Below are 16,981 nucleotides of genomic sequence, written 5' to 3'. Positions count from 1 at the left end.
AAGCTGGAAATGGGGAGAGACAGTCAGACAGACTACTGCATGCGCCCCGACCGGGATCCACCCGGCACGCCCACCAGGGGCAATGCTCTGCCCACCAGGGGGCGATGCTCTGCCCCTCCGGGGCTTCGCTCTGCCACGACCAAAGCCACTCTAGCGCCTGGGGCAGAGGCCAAGGAGCCATCCCCAGCGCCCGGGCCATCTTTGCTCCAAAGGAGCCTTGGCTGCGGGAGGGGAATAGAGAGACAGAGAGGAAGGAAGGGGGGGATGGAAAAGCAAATGGGCGCCTCTCCTATGTGCCCTGGCCGGGAATCGAACCCTGGGTCCCCCGCACGCCAGGCCAAAGCTCTACCGCTGAGCCAACCAGCCAGGGCCTATATACTTAGCTTTTAAAGAAACTGCCAAACTATTTTACAAAGCGGTTGTACTATTCTACATTCCCACCAGCAGTGTGAGAACTCCACACCTTGTCAACACTAGATATGGTCAAGCTTTTACATTTTAACTGTTCTAATGGTATATATTTTCTCATTGTGGTTTTAATTTGATTTGCATTTTGCTAGTGACTAATGATGTTGAGCACCTTTTCATATGCTTATTTTGAATGATTCCCCCTTTAAAACACTGCATTGGTAATAGGGCAAATACTAAGTTTGAGCAAAGAAAGCAGTGTTACATGACAGGTGTCATAAAGGATCTCTTTCACCAGTTGGCTATGACAGTCTTCTTAACTTAACTTGAGATTTCCAAACCTGAGGGATAAAGTTACTCTGGTAAGTGAGTTAAGGGAATCAGTGTAAGGAGCAGTTTCTAAGAAAAAGATGTCTTGAATTAAATGCTTGTTATCTGAAAATGAAGGCAGAGCCCTAGATATTTTTCTTCCCATTTCCTTCTATTAGAAGAGATTGATTTCTAGAGTAGCTAAAGGTCATTTCAAAAATTAAACAGACTGTGCTTTGAGGAAATGGCAGAGTGGCTATGGTTCTTAGAGGAGTGGAGAAGAGGAAATAAGGGATGAAGAATTGCAAAAGAATTTGAAATGGCAGGCCAGATAGGACAACCTGTCTGGTAAGCACTGACCAGTGTATAAGTGTGTTCTGGGGAAGAATGGTTAGGTCAGTGAGGCTGAGAGAAGAGGAGGAACATAAGTGTCAATATATGATTACCATATTTCCCCATGTATAAGATGCACCTTAATTTTGGGGCCCGAAATTTGAAAAAAAGTGTATTACATAAAATTATTGAACTCAGGTTTTATTCATTATAAAATTTATACAACTTCTCAAATGGGAAATGTAAGTAAAAAATCTACAATCACTATATGAGATGCACCCAGTTTTTAGATCCCCATTTTTTTTGAAAAAGGGTGTGTCTTATACATGGAGAAATATGGTAGATCAGGGTCAGGCCCCAGATAATTGAGTAGTTGGAGGGGGAAAGCGAGAAAAGAAATAAAAGGGGGAAATACTCAATATAAATGTTACCTCCTACATAGTTTTCTTTCAGAGCAGCACTGTTACTTTAGAACATTCTGGACTTAGAATAGCTTCTATTCTCAAGTCTTCTCTTATACAAACTAGATTCCTTCAACTTTGGGTTTTCCCTTCCTACCCCCAGCTCTCCCTTTTGGGTTTCGTAAGACAGAAGAAAAAAGTAGCCTTTGTGGTGGCAGCCACTGCTGCAGCTCTCCTTTTCTGCCCAGCTCCACAGCCAAAAATTGTAACAGATCTCTGTTTCCTTGACAAAATAATATAGTGGTTAAGAGTTAAGGCTCTAGCCTACCTGTGGTGGTGCAGTGGATAAAACGTCAACCTGGAACGCTGAGGTTGCTAGTCCAAAACCCCGGGCTTGCCTGGTCAAGGCACATAATGGAGTTGATGCTTCCTGCTTCTCTCTCTCTCTCTTACTCTCTCTTCCCTCTCTAAAATGAATAAAAATAGGCCCTGGCTGGTTGGCTTAGTGGTAGAGCATTGGCCTGGCATGTGGAAGTCCTGGGTTCGATTCCCGGTCAGGGCATACAGGAGAAGTGACCATCTGCTTCTTCAGCCCCCCTCTTCTTTCTCTCTCTCTATATCTCTCTCTTCTCCTCCTGCAGCCATGGCTTGTAAGCAAGGTGGCCCTGGGTACTGAGGATGGATTCATGGCCTCGCCTCACCTCACCTCAGGCACTAAAAATAACTCAGTTGCCAAGCAATGGAGCAGTGATCCCAGATGGGCAGTGCATCAGCCCCAGACAAGGGTTGCCAGGTGGATCCCATTGGGGGAACATGCGGGAGTCTGTCTCTCTGTCTCCCTGCCTCTCACTTGATTAAAATAAATAAATATCATAAATAAATATTTTTAAAAAATAATTAAGACTTTAGGCCCTGATCAGATAGCTCAGTTGATTAAAGCATCATCCAGACATGCTGAGGTAGTGGGTTTGATCCCTAGTCAGGGTACATACAAGAATCAACCAGTAATGGAGTGAATAAGTGAAACAATTAATTGATTAATTCTCTCTTGCTCTTTGTATTTCTCCTTTCCTCTAAATATCAATAAAAAAAGGTTAAGGTTCTAGAGCCAAACTGCCTAAGTTCAATTTCTGGCTCTAATTTATTAGCTGTATGATGGTGGGCAAGTTGCTTAATCTTCCTGTACCTCAGTTTCCTTATATAAAAATGAGAATATTACCTTCCTTAGAGTTGTAAGGATTAAGTGAATTAATAATTTACAACATTGCCTGACAGGTTTTAAGCTCTCAATAAATGTTAGTTGTTATTTGAATTTAAGCTCCTTGGCTCCACTTTCAAGGCACTTTATAATCTGGTCTCTGCCTTTTATTCCATTAATTCTTGCCTAATTCATTTGAGTTTTGCTGATTTTCTCACTGAATCATAAATCTATGCATAATTCTAGATGGTTTCCATTTCCTGGAAGGCTCTTAACAATTCAAATCCTACCCAGTCTTCAAAGATCACCTCAAAGCCTATCTCCTCTATTAACTCTTGTTACTTATTATTTGATGAGTTTTCTTCAACCACCTTCCCATCAGAATTCACAGTACCATAGAATTTAGTGAATAAGTACACACTCATCACTCCATCTGAATCACTTTTGTCTCTCTAATAGCCTGCAAACTTTCTGAGGGTTGAAACAATGTCTGGTGCTTCTGAGCCTTCTAGCAGTGGAGTGAATACATTGTCTTTACTCATTGTCAAGCGTCTGTGAAGAGATTAAACGTAGGAAACAGAGGAGGAGTAAAGAACTCATAGCTTTAATAACAGATTAGTTAGAGATGGGGATGATAGTTTCTTTTCTATCTGTGCCATTCTCTAAAGGCAGAGATTCCTTTCACTTAAGATCCAGACAACCCCCACATCATTTCTGAACCAAGATAGCAGAAGACATCTTACTCATATATATTCCTCAGACAGACATTTTTCCCTAGTCATTTTTATCTTGTTCCACCTTTGAGAGAAAATCATTGAGTTTTTATGAGTCATGATCATGTCTTCCTTTTTCATTTCTGTCCTCTTGAAAGACTCAACCCTTCAGTTTTCTACTGATCATCAGGACCACTATAACCTCTAAGCTTGTGGGGGTGATCTCAGGAGTAGGTGGTCTATAACAATTCACTTTTACTGTAAACAGGACTGGGGAAACTGGTGAAGAGTCCCTAAAGAGGTGTGGAATGCAGAAACCTGGCCCAGAATTCTTATTCTCTGATCATTTCATCTCTGGACTGCAGCCTTATCTGACTCTGGATAAATGTCATTGTATCATGCATCTCCCAGTCCCCACTGTTTCCTTCAGTGATTTTTTTACTTTCTTCCCTGCCAATCTCTATCCCCAAATCATTTCCAAACCAATCAAAGGCTTGCTGGCCTAGTTATTGAATGCAAAGCCACAGAACAAAGAGCCCAGAAAAGAGTAGGGCTGGGAGGGTTGCTGAGAAAAGAGGAACCCCGGCATCTGAGGGGAAGAGATGCAGCTTGTCTAAGTCTGGCAAGAAGGCTCGGGCATCCTCCAGAGCAGCCTGAGCTGCCACAGTAAAGTTGGGATCACCGGAGATTAGAACATCAAAGACACAGGAATGAAAGTAAGCATCTTCAACCGGCAGCCCTTCCTTGCACAGCTGTCTGGCAGTATCAGTGGTTATAGCTCCCTGACTGGGCTCTGAGTAAGAGAGTCGCTGACTTGGGGGGCACCCTCCAACACAGAGCTGTAGGTCCTGCTCAGCTGAGAAGGCCCTTGCCACATCCTCTGCTACTTTGATGGAGAAGGAGAGCTGCCCAGCTGTCTGCCGAATAATTATGGTTGTACCAATATAGGCAGCTCGGATCTCCACATGGTTCCCAGGGTTAGCAGTTCCAATGGACAAACTTGAGCCCCCAGGTCGGTCACCTCCATTGATAGAGCCATCTTCAAAGGCTGCAGGAAGATTTTCCACCTCAGCCTGGTAGACCTTCTGATCAATGCATTCCTGCATATTCTTAAATATAATGGTGAGCTGTGAGGGCAAGAGGGAAAACAGTTCATTTTGGGTTCAGGGCATCCTTCCCCCTTCTCCCAATCTGGCTTCTTAACATAATTAGGGATCTAATCCCAAGAGAGGTGCAAGGTTTAGCATGGCCCTCACTCCTTCATCCCTTCTCATTATGTTCCAGTATTGCCTCATCCCTGCTCAACCCCTCTCTCTCCTTTTTGGCCTCAATCTCAGCAACACACACAGGAGAAGGAAAAATTTCCCTTTTGTTACTCCTCATCCCAGGGCTCGTCAGCTCTTCTTTCCCCAACTCTCTCTTCAGTGTTTTCTGAATTTGAGTTAAATTCAGTGGTGGGATTCAGCCGGTTTACACCACCAGTTCAGCAGAACCAATACCTAAATTTTTGCTGAGTTTGGCGAACTGGTTGTTAAAATGTCACTTGTAATCAAGGGTTCTCTTTAAGGTAGACGCCTGGGCAACCGCCCGATGTGAAAATCACAAATTTATATTCCTTACTCTTTTTTCATGTTCAGCTGTGCAACACAGCAGCATATTCTAAGCGCCCATAGTAACATTCATTCCGTCTATTGGTGAAAAAAATTTGACGGAACGATGCTTGTAATATTTATTTATTCATTTCATAAAACTTATTATACCATTGATGAAATACTACATTTTAATTCCCTCACATTCGTTACTTCATTAAATAAACATATAATATAAAAAGAAAAAGTGTCAAACAACCAGGGGTAACAAGCTGCCATTGGAAATATCTTAAATAACAGTTTTATTATTTTTTGTCAGGTATTATTGAATACTTTTCATTAATATTTAAAAACTCTTACAACATAATCTAGTTTTGTGTACCTCTTTTATTGTTCTTATTTAAGTATTGAATTCATGAAATAATAAGCTACCTTTCAGTATATCTTTTTTTATACTTAAAATGATAATTAGGGCAGAGAACCGGTTGTTAAATTATTTGAATCCCACCACTGGTTAAATTCTCTCCAAGGGAAAGTGAGCAACTGTTTGGTAGGGGGGAATGATTCCAGATGAGAAAGTGGTTGAGGAAAAAAGGGAATAAGGAGCATTGCTGAGAGATAGTGAGAATGAGATGGGAGTGGTACCGTGAGGTGACCATGAGAGGGTCTGGAGGAGCACTTGAGTCCTGACCTTCTGGGTGGTGGTGGCGTTGGCCCCGGAAGCCACGGGGGAGCTGGTGGCCTGGACAAAAAGGAAGTCATTATCCAGCAGGGGCCAAGCTCCTTGGACACGGCACGTGTGAAAGTGGTGGTGGAAGCTGCGCACGTGTGGGTCCCCGAAGGAAGCGCAATGTAAGAAGCCTGAGGGACGACCGTGCAGCCGGGAAAACCGACCTTCATAGTCACAGGGGTCCGGGGCTACCGGGCCGGAGGAGCTGACCGGGCCTGTGCCTGGAAGGGCTGGGCCCCGGGGCGGGGGAGGGGCTGTGGGGCCCTGGCGGGAACAGTTGTGCTGGATCATCAAGTCCTCGATGCCATGCACTGCGGAATGGAAGGCGAGGTCCCCCCGGCAGGTGCGGGCCGTCCGCCGAGTACATATCGCATAGGAGCGGAGGGCTCGACAGAAGCCGCTGGAGCCCACCCCTCCACCCCGGCCTCCTCCTCGGAGCGCTCCTGGTGAACCCCCACCTCTAAGGCTCAAGGTGGAGGATACATACTCAGCATTGCAGCGGAGGATCTTGCATTGTGAATGAGCTGAGAACATAAGGGAGAGGATTGTGAGAAGGTCCCCAGGTACCCGGCTCAACCGAGTATGCTCTTCCAAATCTCATCAGGGGATTCCAGCCGTTCCTAAAACCACTGAAGGCCGCCCCTAGCCCCCAGCCCCCAGTTCCCTACTCCTGTCTTCACTCAGTTTTGCTAAAAATGTATAAGCCAGGTTGATCTCTTCTCCCTGTCCATAGAGCTCTTTCCCAGTGCCCTTCCCCAAATTGAATGGAAAAGACCTGTTTGAGAGTGGGGCAAGTGACCTTCATCACCTTTCTCTTCTCACGCACACTTGCTCACACGCCCACCCCTACATAGCAGCCTGCCCTGCAGATTCCCCACACCCTTCCCTAGCCCTTTCTTACCGTATCCACAGAGGAGCAGCAGGAAAGTGAGAGTGCTCAGAGATGAGATACTACCGTGGGGGAATTTGGGACTAGGGGACTGGCCTGGATCCCCCATACCTATCCAGCCAGGTCCCCCCAGGCTTCAGTTCTTTCCTGATGATGGCTGTCCTACCTAGTGAATTTTGAGTGGCCGTTCTGTAAGAGATGGAAAAAGAATTTTTTTGATTGGGCATGGGGAAAGAGAAAAGTTGAAGATTGTTTAGGATGATGTGAAGAGAATCCAGAAAGATCAAGAAAAGGATAAGTAGACTGGATTTTGGGAGAATGGGGCTCCCCAAACTGTAAGTGTGGCTGTTAAACATCTGTGCCCTGCTCCTGTGAGCCTTTTCAGGTCTGTTATGCAATACCCTGAGGTGGGGGTGGAAGGAACATTCAGTGGACTCTGGGGGTGGGGGGCAGAGTCCGCTGTGTTGTCCCATTTGGGGCTACCAAGAAGCGGAAATATCCAGAAAGGAGGAACCATGGGGATAGATCAGAATTCAATCATTCCAGTGGGCTCCCCGACAGAATAAGGATCTGAAATATTTTTCAGATCCTCATTCGCCTCTCCTCTTCAGGAGGGAACACCCTCCAGGGGTCATTCATGTCTTTTTTTTTTTTCTTTCTTTCTTTGTGTCAGAATTTGCAGCAAGAAGGAATCAAGATTGTAATACTTATCCCCTCAGTATTCAGATAAAAATAGAACCAATTTCTTTCATCTATTTTAGAGAGCTGCGATTGTAATCCCTCTCTCTCACTGAATAATGGGGTGCAACCTAAGCATGCAAATCAATATTTGCTTGTTATGAGTCAACCGTTCTTGAATATTTCCAAACCTGACCAAAGAATCACTTTTGCAATTAATCTTTCCTTTGCAAATTCAGAAGTTTTCAGGCCTTTGATGAGAAGAGGGCTTGAGGAGGGGCTTGCCTTTCCTGGGATAAGGATATGATTGGGGGATGTCATGCCGGAGGGAGAAGAGGATGACAGGACTTGGCAGGACTAGATTTGTGGGGAGAAATCATTTATGACAAGGAGTGGCCACAATCCTCGGAAGCCCAGTGTGAAGGGCACTGCTAAGTAGGGACAAGGTAGAAGAATATCAGTGACTAATCATGTGAGGCTAAATTTGGCCTTGGTGAATAAAAACGCAGACTAAGGGATGGGGGAAACTCCTCCTAAAGAAGGAGACTTCCTTAGAAGTCTTGAGGTAATAAGGTAAGGAGAGAGCTAAAACTGCCAGAGGGGAGCCAGAGAATTAAACTTCAAATGGCCAGAGGCCTCTGGCCAGAAAGAAATCACACAGAAGGGAGAAATGGAATTTGGGGCACCTTAGCATGGAAGAGATGTTAGCTTTTGGATCAGAGATATCCAAGTAGGTGTTCTAATTTTATTAAAGTCTAACTTCAATCCAAAAGCTTATTAAAGGAATTGCAATTTCATTTTGACTTACTGTTTCCAGAGGTCAAACATTACTCTGATTTCCAGTTCTCCAGCCATGACTGCCTACTCTGTTGGTCAGCTCCAGCCAGGGGATCCCCCGTCTCTTTCTCCATGTCTCCCCCAGATTCCCAGACCTGCTGCAATCTCAGTGAGGTCAGGGAGCCAGAGAAGGTCTGGTGTTGGGGGAAGGGGGAGTATATGGCTGGACGGAGCACTGGACAGCTGGGCGGGGGAGGGAGGTGGCTACTGAGTTGACTGTTTTAAAAATAGCTAAGTCCAAAATTCCAGGAGCTTTGGTGGGGGTAGGGTGTGGGAGTGGGGAGGGTAGGAAGATTAAAAAGAATGTGGAGTATAGGGTGCCAAGTAGGGGAGGGGGGTCAGAAATATGACAGGCAAGTCAGATATCCAGTTCCAGCTTATATGACACTAGTCACTGTCGACTCAAAGCAGCCCTCCAGCATGGTCAGTAATGAGCCCCAAGCCTTTACAAATTAGAGCTGGCAATTGTACACCTCTCATTGACCACCCTCTCTCTGCTCTATTGAATATTGCATTTAGTTTCTACAGAATACCTAGGGGGTAGCTGAATTTAAATAAGGTCCACAGCAGAAGTAGTTTATAGCCCTTCCCCCATCTTTGCAGGCTATTTCAGAAGGATTGAAAAAACTGGCTGCCCAGAGAAGAAATCTGAGCTCTAAGTTGTTTAGGATGAGGGTTTGTTTCGGTCTACCAGCTCAGATCCTTGCAGCTGTCTATCCTCCTACCACCTCCGTTTTCATTCCCTTAGTTATATAGAGTTTCTCTTTCCTTCCTGTCACCAACACACACACACACACACACACACACACACACACACACACACACACACACACACATGGTCTCTCTCTCTCTCTCTCTCTCTCATTGCTGGGGGAGTAGGCTAACTAGAGCAAAGAAGTAAAGAAGGAATGGAGATAGAAGTTTATTTTTATTGTAATTTAAAAATTTTATTTAGAAAATCAACTTTAACAGGGTGACATTGATCAATAAGAGTATAGAGGTTTCAGTTAAACATTTCTATAGTATTTGAACTCTTGATTCTGTTGTATACCCATCACACAAAGTCAAATAATTTTCCATCATCTTATATTGGGCCCTCTTTACACCCTTCCCTACAACCCCCTCTCCCACCCTTCCCCACATCATCTTCCCCCTGGAAACCACTTCACTTTTATCTATGTCCATGAGTCTCAGTTTCATATCCCCCTATGTGTGAAATCATATAGTTCTTAGCTTTTTCTGATTTACTTATTTTGCTCAGTATAATGTTCTCAAGTTCCATCCATGTTGTCATAAATGTTATTATGTTATCATTTCTTATGGTTGAGTGGTATTCCATTGTATATATGTACCATATCTTCTTTATCCAGTCCTCTGTCTAGGTTGTTTCTGTGTCTTGGCCACTGTGAATAATGATGCAATGAACATGGGGCTGCATGTGTCTTTACATGCCAATGTTTTTGAGATAGATTCCCAGTAGAGGGATTGCTGGGTCATACGATAATTCTATTCTTAATTTTTTGAGGAGCCACCATAATTTCTTCCATAATGGTTATACTAATTTGCATTCCAACCAGCAGTGAATGAAGGTTCCTTTTTTTCCACAGCCTCTCCAATACTTATTTTCTGTCTTGTTGATAAAAGCCAATCTAATAGGTGTGAAGTGGTATCTCATTGTGGTTTTGATTTGCATTTCTCAGATAGCTAGTGAAGGTGAGCATCTTTTCATATATCTGTTGGTCATTTGTATGTCCTCTTGGGAGAAGTGTTTGTCCAGGTCCTCTCCACATTTCTTAATTGGATTGTTTGCTTGTTTGTTGCTGAGCTTTGTGGGTTCTTTTTATATTTTGGATGTTAACCCCTTATTGGAGCTGTTGTTTGCAAATATCATCTCCCATTTAGTTGGCTGCTTATTTTGTTGTCAGTTTCTTTTACTGTGCAGAAACTTTTAATTTGATATAGTCCCATTCATTTATTTTTGCCTTTATTTCCCTTGCTTTTGGGGTCAAATTCATACATTGTTCTCTACGGCAAGGTCCAGAGTTTAGCGCTTATGTTTTCTTCTATGTAATTTATTGTTTCTTTTTTTTGCATTTTTTTTTGCACTTTTCCGAAGCTGGAAACGGGGAGGCAGTCAGACAGACTCCCGCATGCGCCCAACCAGGATCCACCCAGCATGCCCACCAGGGGGAGATGCTCTGCCCCTCTGGGGCGTCACTCTGTTGCATCCAGAGCCATCCTAGCACCTGAGGCAGAGGCCACAGAGCCATCCTCAGCGCCCGGGCCATCTTTGCTCCAATGGAGCCTCAGCTGCGGGAGGGGAAGAGAAAGACAGAGAGGAAGGAGAGGGGGAGGAGTGGAGAAGCAGATGGGCGCTTCTCCTGTGTGCCCTGGCCGGGAATCGAACCCGGACTCCTGCACGCTAGGCTGACGCTCTACCACTGAGCCAACCGGCCAGGGCCAATTTATTGTTTCAGATCTTATATTTAGGTCTTTGATCCATTTTGAATTTATTTTTATGCAGGAGAATGAACTATAGTCAAGTTTCATTCTTTTGCATGTAGTTTTCCAATTATCCCAGCATAATTTATTGAAGAGGCTTTCTTTTCTCCATTGTGTGTTTTGGCTTCTTTGTTGAAGATGATTTGTACATATATATGCAGTTTTATTTCTGGGCTCTTGATTCTGTTTCAATTGGTCTGTATGTCTGTTCTTCTGTCAATATCATGTTGTTTTGATTATGGTGGGTCTACAGTATAATTTGAAATCAAGTAGTGGGATACCTCTGACTTCATTCTTTTTCCTCAGGATTATTTTGGCTATTCGAGTTTTTTTCTGATTCCATACAGACCTAGTAATTTTTTGTTTTATTTATTTAAAAAAATGATATTGGAATTTTAATGGAGATTGCATTAAATTTGTATATTGATTTGGGTAATATGCCATTTAAACTATGTTTAACTATGTTTTTCCAAATCCATGAACATGGAATATTTCTCCATTTCATTGTGTCTTTTTCAATTTCTTTCAATAATGTTTTTTAGTTTTCAGTATATAGGTCCTTCACATCCTTTGTTAAGTTTATTCCTAGGTATTTTTTGTTGCAATTGTAAAAGGAATTGTTATTTTGAGTTTATTGTCTGATGTTTCATCATTGGCATATAAGAAAGCAGTGGATGTTTGTACGTTGATTTTGGATCCTGCTACTGTACTGTAATGATTTATTGTTTCTAATTGTTTTTTGGTGGAGTCTATATACACGATCATGTCATCTGCAAAAAGTGATACCTTTACTTCTTCTATCCCCATATAGATGTATTTTATTTCTTTCTGTTGCCTGATTGCTCTGGCTAAAACTTCGGAACTATGTTCAATAAGAGTGGAGAAAGTGGGCAGCCTTATCTTGTTCCTGATTTTAGAGGAAAAGCTTTTAGTTTTTAACTGTTTAGTATGATATTAGCTGATGGTCTGTCATATATGGTCTTTATTATGTTGAGGTATTTTTCTTCTATTCTGATTTTATTGAGTGTTTTAAACATAAAGGCATATATTATAAAACATTTTTCTGCATCTATTGATAGAATCATATGATTTTTGTTCTTTGTTTTGTTGATGTGGTGTATTACATTGGTCAATTTCTGTATGTTGAACCATCCTTGTGCTTCTGGAATGAATCCCACTTGATCATGATGTATTATTTTTTGATGTATTGTTGTATTCAATTTGCTAGTATTTTGTTTGGGATTTTTGCATCTGTATTAATTAGAGATATTGGTGTGTAATTATCTTTTTGTGTGTTGTTCTTGCAAAGTTTTCACATAAGTGTTATGTTGGCTTCATAAAGTGTGTTAGAGAGTACTGCTTCTTCTATTTTTTGGAAGACTTTAAGAAGAATAGGTACCGGCCCTGGCCGGTTGGCTCAGCGGTAGAGCGTCGGCCTAGCGTGCGGAGGACCCGGGTTCGATTCCGGCCAGGGCACACAGGAGAAGCACCCATTTGCTTCTCCACCCCTCCGCCGCGCTTTCCTCTCTGTCTCTCTCTTCCCCTCCCGCAGCCAAGGCTCCATTGGAGCAAAGATGGCCCGGGCGCTGGGGATGGCTCTGTGGCCTCTGCCCCAGGCGCTAGAGTGGCTCTGGTCGCAACATGGCGACACCCAGGATGGGCAGAGCATCGCCCCCTGGTGGGCAGAGCGTCGCCCCATGGTGGGCGTGCCGGGTGGATCCCGGTCGGGCGCATGCGGGAGTCTGTCTGACTGTCTCTCCCTGTTTCCAGCTTCAGAAAAAATGAAAAAAAAAAAAAAAAAAAAAAAAAAAGAAGAATAGGTACCAAATCTTTGAATGTTTGGTAGAATTCACTAGTGTAGTCATCTGGTCCTGGAATTCTGTTTTTGGGGAGGTTTTTGATAGTTGTTTGTATTTCCTCCCAGCTTATAGGTCTATTTAGGTTTTCCACTTCTTCGTGACTCAGTATAGAAAGATTATATAGTTCTTGGAATTTATCCGTTTCCTCTAGATTTTTGAATTTGGTGAAATGTAATCTTTCATACTATTTTACTATGATCTTTTGTATATCTATGCTATGTGTAATAACTTTTTCTCTTTCATTTTGGATTTTGTTTATATGCAACCTTTCTCATTTTCCTTAGTGAATTTAGCTAGGGGTTTGTCAATTTTACTAATCTTTTCAAAGAACCAGCTCATTGTTGTATTGATTTTTTTCTATAGTTTTTTTTGTTCTCTATTCCACTTAGTTCTGCTCTAATTTTTACTATTTCCTTTATTCTGCAAACTTTGGGTTGACTTTGTCCTTCCTTTTCTCGTTCCTTAAGGTGTGATGTTAGGTTGTTTACTTGGAATCTCTCTTGTTTTTTGATATAAGGCAGTAATGATATAAACTTTCCTCTTGTTACTGTTTTTGCTGCATCCCAGAAAATTTGATATGTCATGTTGTCATTTTCATTTATCTGTATAGATCTTTTAATTACTACTTTTATTTCTTCTTTGATCAAGTTATTTTTTAGAAGTATGTTGTTGTTTAATTGCCACACTTTTGTAGGTTTCTTTACTTCTTTTTTATAGTTGAATTCTAATTTCAAAGTTGAATTTTAATTTCAGAAACTATGCTTGGTATAATTTCAATCTTCCTGAATTTGTTGATGGTAGTTTTGTGGCCTAATATATGGTCTATCCTTGAGAATGTTCCATGCACACTGTAGAAGAATGTATAATCTGACATTTTGGTATGAAATGTCCTTTAAGTGTCTATTATGTCCATTTGATCCAGAGTGTCATTTAAGGCTGATATTTCTTTATTGATTTTCTGTTTGAATCATCTATCTAAAGCTATCAATGGTGTGTTGAAATCTCCAAGTATGAACGTGTTTTTGTCTGCTTCTATTTTTATATCAATTAGATGTCTTATATATTTTGATCCTCCCTGGTTTGGTGCATATATATTAAGAAGTGTTATATCTTCTTGATACAGTGTCTCCTTTAACATTATGAAATGTCAATCTTTGTCTCTGGTTACTTTTGTTGTCTTGAAGTCAGCATTGTCAGATATCAGTATGTCTACACCTGCTTTTCTTTGGATATTATTTGCTTGGAGAATCATTTCCCAACCTTTCACTTTGCATCTACTTTAGTCCTTGCAGCTTAGATGTGTCTCTTGAAAGCAGCATATGATTGGATTTTGTATATGTTTAAATTTGAGTTCACAATGGTACTTAATTGTGGTAAAATACAGTTGCACAAAATTTACTTTTTTTTTGAGAGAGAGAGAGAGAGAGAGAGAGAGAGAGATGGACAGACAGGAAGGGAGAGAGATGAGAAGCATCAACTTATAGTTGCTGCATTTTAGTTGTTCATTGATTGCTTCTCATACATGCCTAGATGGGGAAGGGGGGGTCCAGCTGAGCCCAATGACCCCTTGCTCAAGCCAGCAACCTTGGACTTCAAGCCAGAGACCTTTGGGCTCAAGCCAGTGACTATGGGATCACATCTACAATCCCATGCTCAAGTTGGTGACCCTGCACTCAAGCTGGTGAACCTGCCCTCAGCATTTCTGGTTGACACTCTATCCACTGCCCCACCACTGGTCAGGTAAAATTTACTATCTTGACATTTTAAAAAATTTACTTACTGATTTTAGAAATAGAGGGAGGGAGGGAGAGAAACACTGATTTGTTGTTCCACTTATTTATGCATTCATTGGTTGATTCTTGTGCACCTTGACCAGGGATTTGACCCCTGACTTTGGTGTATTGGGACAATGCTCTAAACAACTAAGCTACCCAGCTAGGGCTTTTTACTTACTATTTTAACATTTTTAAGTGTACAGTTCAGTAGTGTTAAGTACATTCATTACATTCATACTGTTGTGCAGTCAATCTTCAGAACTCTTATCATCTTTCAAAAGTGAGACTGTATACCCATTAAACATAAATTAAAATTATTTTAACATAATTATAGATTTACATGTAGTTGTAAGTAATAATAAAGAGACATCTGAATGCCCTTTTCCCAGCTTCCTCCTGTGGTAACATCTGGGAAACTATAGTACAGTGTTACAACCAAGATATTGACATTGATACATCAAGATACAGGACATTTCCATTTGAAAGATACCTCATGTTGCCACATCCCCACCTTAACAGCTAGCAATAACTAATCTGGTCTCCATTTCTATAATTTTTTCATTTCAAGAATGTATATAAACAGGTTATAAATGTAACCTTTGGGGATTGGGGGTTTTTCACTCAGCATTTTTCTGTGGAGATTCACCCACGTTATGTGTGTGTCTAGTATTTACTCCTTTTTATTGGGGAGAGATGTACCACAATTTCTTTATTCACCTGTTGAAGGACATCTGCCTTGTTTCCAGTTTTTGGCTATTAATATATCTGCAATAAACATTTGTGTACAGGTTTTGTTTGAAAGTTTATTTTTATTTCTCTGGGATAAATGCCCTGGAGTGAAATATGAAAATTGTATATTTAGTTTTTTAAAAATAAACTGCCAAGCCTGACCAGGCAGTGGTGCAGTGGATAGAGCATCGAACTGGGATGCGGAGAACCCAGGTTCAAGACCCCAAGGTCGCCAGCTTGAGCACGGGCTCATCTGGTTTGAGCAAAGCTCACCAGCTTGGACCCAAGGTTGCTGGCTCGAGCAAGGGGTTACTTGGTCTGCTGTAGCCCCATGGTCAAGGCACATATGAGAAAGCAATCAATGAACATCTAAGGTGTTGCAACAAAAACTAATGATTGATGCTTCTCATCTCTCTCCGTTCCTATCTGTCTGTCTCTATTTATCCCTCTCTCTGACTCTCTGTCTCTGTAAAAAAACCAAAAAACAAAAAAACTGCCAAACTGTTTTCCAGAGTAGCTTATCATTTTACATTCCCATGAGCAATGTATGAATGATCTGGCTTTTGGCATTATTTTTACCAGAATTTGATATTGTCATTTTTTATCCTAGCCATGTAGAATATGTAGTGATATGTAATTGTGGTTTCAATTTGTATTTCCCTAATGGCTAATGTGCTTGTTTGCTAGCTGTTACTCATTTTGGTGAAATGTCCCTTCATATCTTTTGACCATTTTTTCATTGGTTTGTTTTTTTTTCCCTGTGGACTTTGAGAGTTCTTTATTTATTTTAGATAATAGTCCTTTCTTAGGTATGTGGTTTGCATATATTTTCTCCCAATCACTAGCTTGTCTTTTCATCCTCCTAACAGAGTCTTTTCCAGAGCAAATGTTTAAATTTTAATGAAATCTGTTGTATCAGTTTTTATTTTTACAGATAATGCTTTTCGTGTCAAATCTTTGTCTAGCCCTTCTAAAAGTTTTACGCTTCACATTTAAGTTGGGGATTTATTTGCTTTGAGTTAGTTTTTGCATAATGTCTGAGACTGAGGTGAAGAATTTCTGTTTGTTTGCCTATGACTGTTCAATTTCGTTTGCAATGTATATTTAAAAAAACTATTCTTGGCCCTGGCCTGGTAGCTCAGTTGGTTAGTGTCATCTGATTCACCAAGGTTGTGAGTTTGATCCCCAGCCAGGGTACATACAAGAAACAACCAATGAGGCCTGATCTTGGTGGCGCAGTGGATAAAAGTATTGACCTGGAACGCTGAGGTTGCGGACTGAAACCCTGGGCTTGCCCAGTCAAGGCACATATGAGAGTCGATGCTTCCTGCTCTCCCCCTTCCTTCTCTCCTCTCTCTCTTTTTCTCTCTCCTCTCTAAAAATTAAGTAAATAAAAGGAACAAGCAATGAATACATAAATGAGTAAACAACAAATCTGTTTCTTTTTTCTAAGTCAAATCAATAAGTAAAAATTAAAAAAATAATTATTGAAAATGAAAATAAGCACTATTCTTCCATTCAATTGCTTTTGCACATTTGTAAAAAAAAAAAAAAATCAGTTTGGCATATTTGTGTGGGTCCTTTATTCTATTTCATTGATCTGTGTATTTATCCTTCTGATAATATCCCACCAACTTTCCTCACCACTTTTTTCATTTTTTATTAATCAAATGATACAAAACAACCATCATTCTTTAAATGTCCAAGCATTGGTCTTCTTACTCCCAAGGTCACACCCTTTTTAGCCTGTCCCTCATCATCTCTTATTTCCCCTGCTTCAGTCCAAAGACAGTCCTAGGAGGTAGCTGGGGCAGAGCTGAAGGCAGGCAGATATTGGACAGACAGCTAGTTAGTTTGGGTTGGGGAAAACATTAGGAGGGGTAGGTTCAGAGGAAGCAAGAGAGAAAAAGTTTGAATGTGCCCTGACCGGGTATCAAACCCACAATCTTGGTGTTTCAGGATGACACTCTAACTACGCTAATCAGCCAGGGCCCTTAGAGACCTTTTTTAATACCAAATATCATGCCCTAT

General features: G+C 41.5%; 1 protein-coding gene across 7 annotated transcripts; it reads right to left on the bottom strand.

Annotated features, from left to right (window-relative positions):
* Window positions 1–3,237: 3,237 nt before the first annotated feature.
* Window positions 3,238–8,237, bottom strand: HJV (hemojuvelin BMP co-receptor). 7 transcript variants are annotated; one of them, XM_066362067.1, is made up of 5 exons: window positions 8,057–8,236; window positions 6,583–6,759; window positions 6,169–6,205; window positions 5,597–5,693; window positions 3,238–4,489 (listed from the first exon to the last, which is right to left on the bottom strand). In XM_066362067.1, exons 2-5 carry the CDS (start codon window positions 6,677–6,679, stop codon window positions 3,869–3,871), a joined length of 852 nt encoding a protein of 283 aa, XP_066218164.1. In that variant the 5' UTR covers window positions 6,680–6,759; window positions 8,057–8,236; the 3' UTR covers window positions 3,238–3,868. The 7 variants fall into 7 exon arrangements, with proteins under 7 accessions (XP_066218164.1, XP_066218161.1, XP_066218162.1 ...); XM_066362064.1 differs by having other exon boundaries at window positions 5,643–6,205; window positions 8,057–8,237; XM_066362065.1 differs by lacking the exon at window positions 8,057–8,236 and having other exon boundaries at window positions 5,643–5,992; window positions 6,583–6,685.
* Window positions 8,238–16,981: the final 8,744 nt, after the last annotated feature.

The sequence above is a fragment of the Saccopteryx leptura genome, chromosome 2, assembly GCF_036850995.1.
Source record: "Saccopteryx leptura isolate mSacLep1 chromosome 2, mSacLep1_pri_phased_curated, whole genome shotgun sequence".
Taxonomy (NCBI): Eukaryota; Metazoa; Chordata; class Mammalia; order Chiroptera; family Emballonuridae; genus Saccopteryx; species Saccopteryx leptura.
The sequence above is the reverse complement of the archived record's forward strand: the minus strand, read 5'-3'. Positions and strand labels throughout refer to the sequence as shown.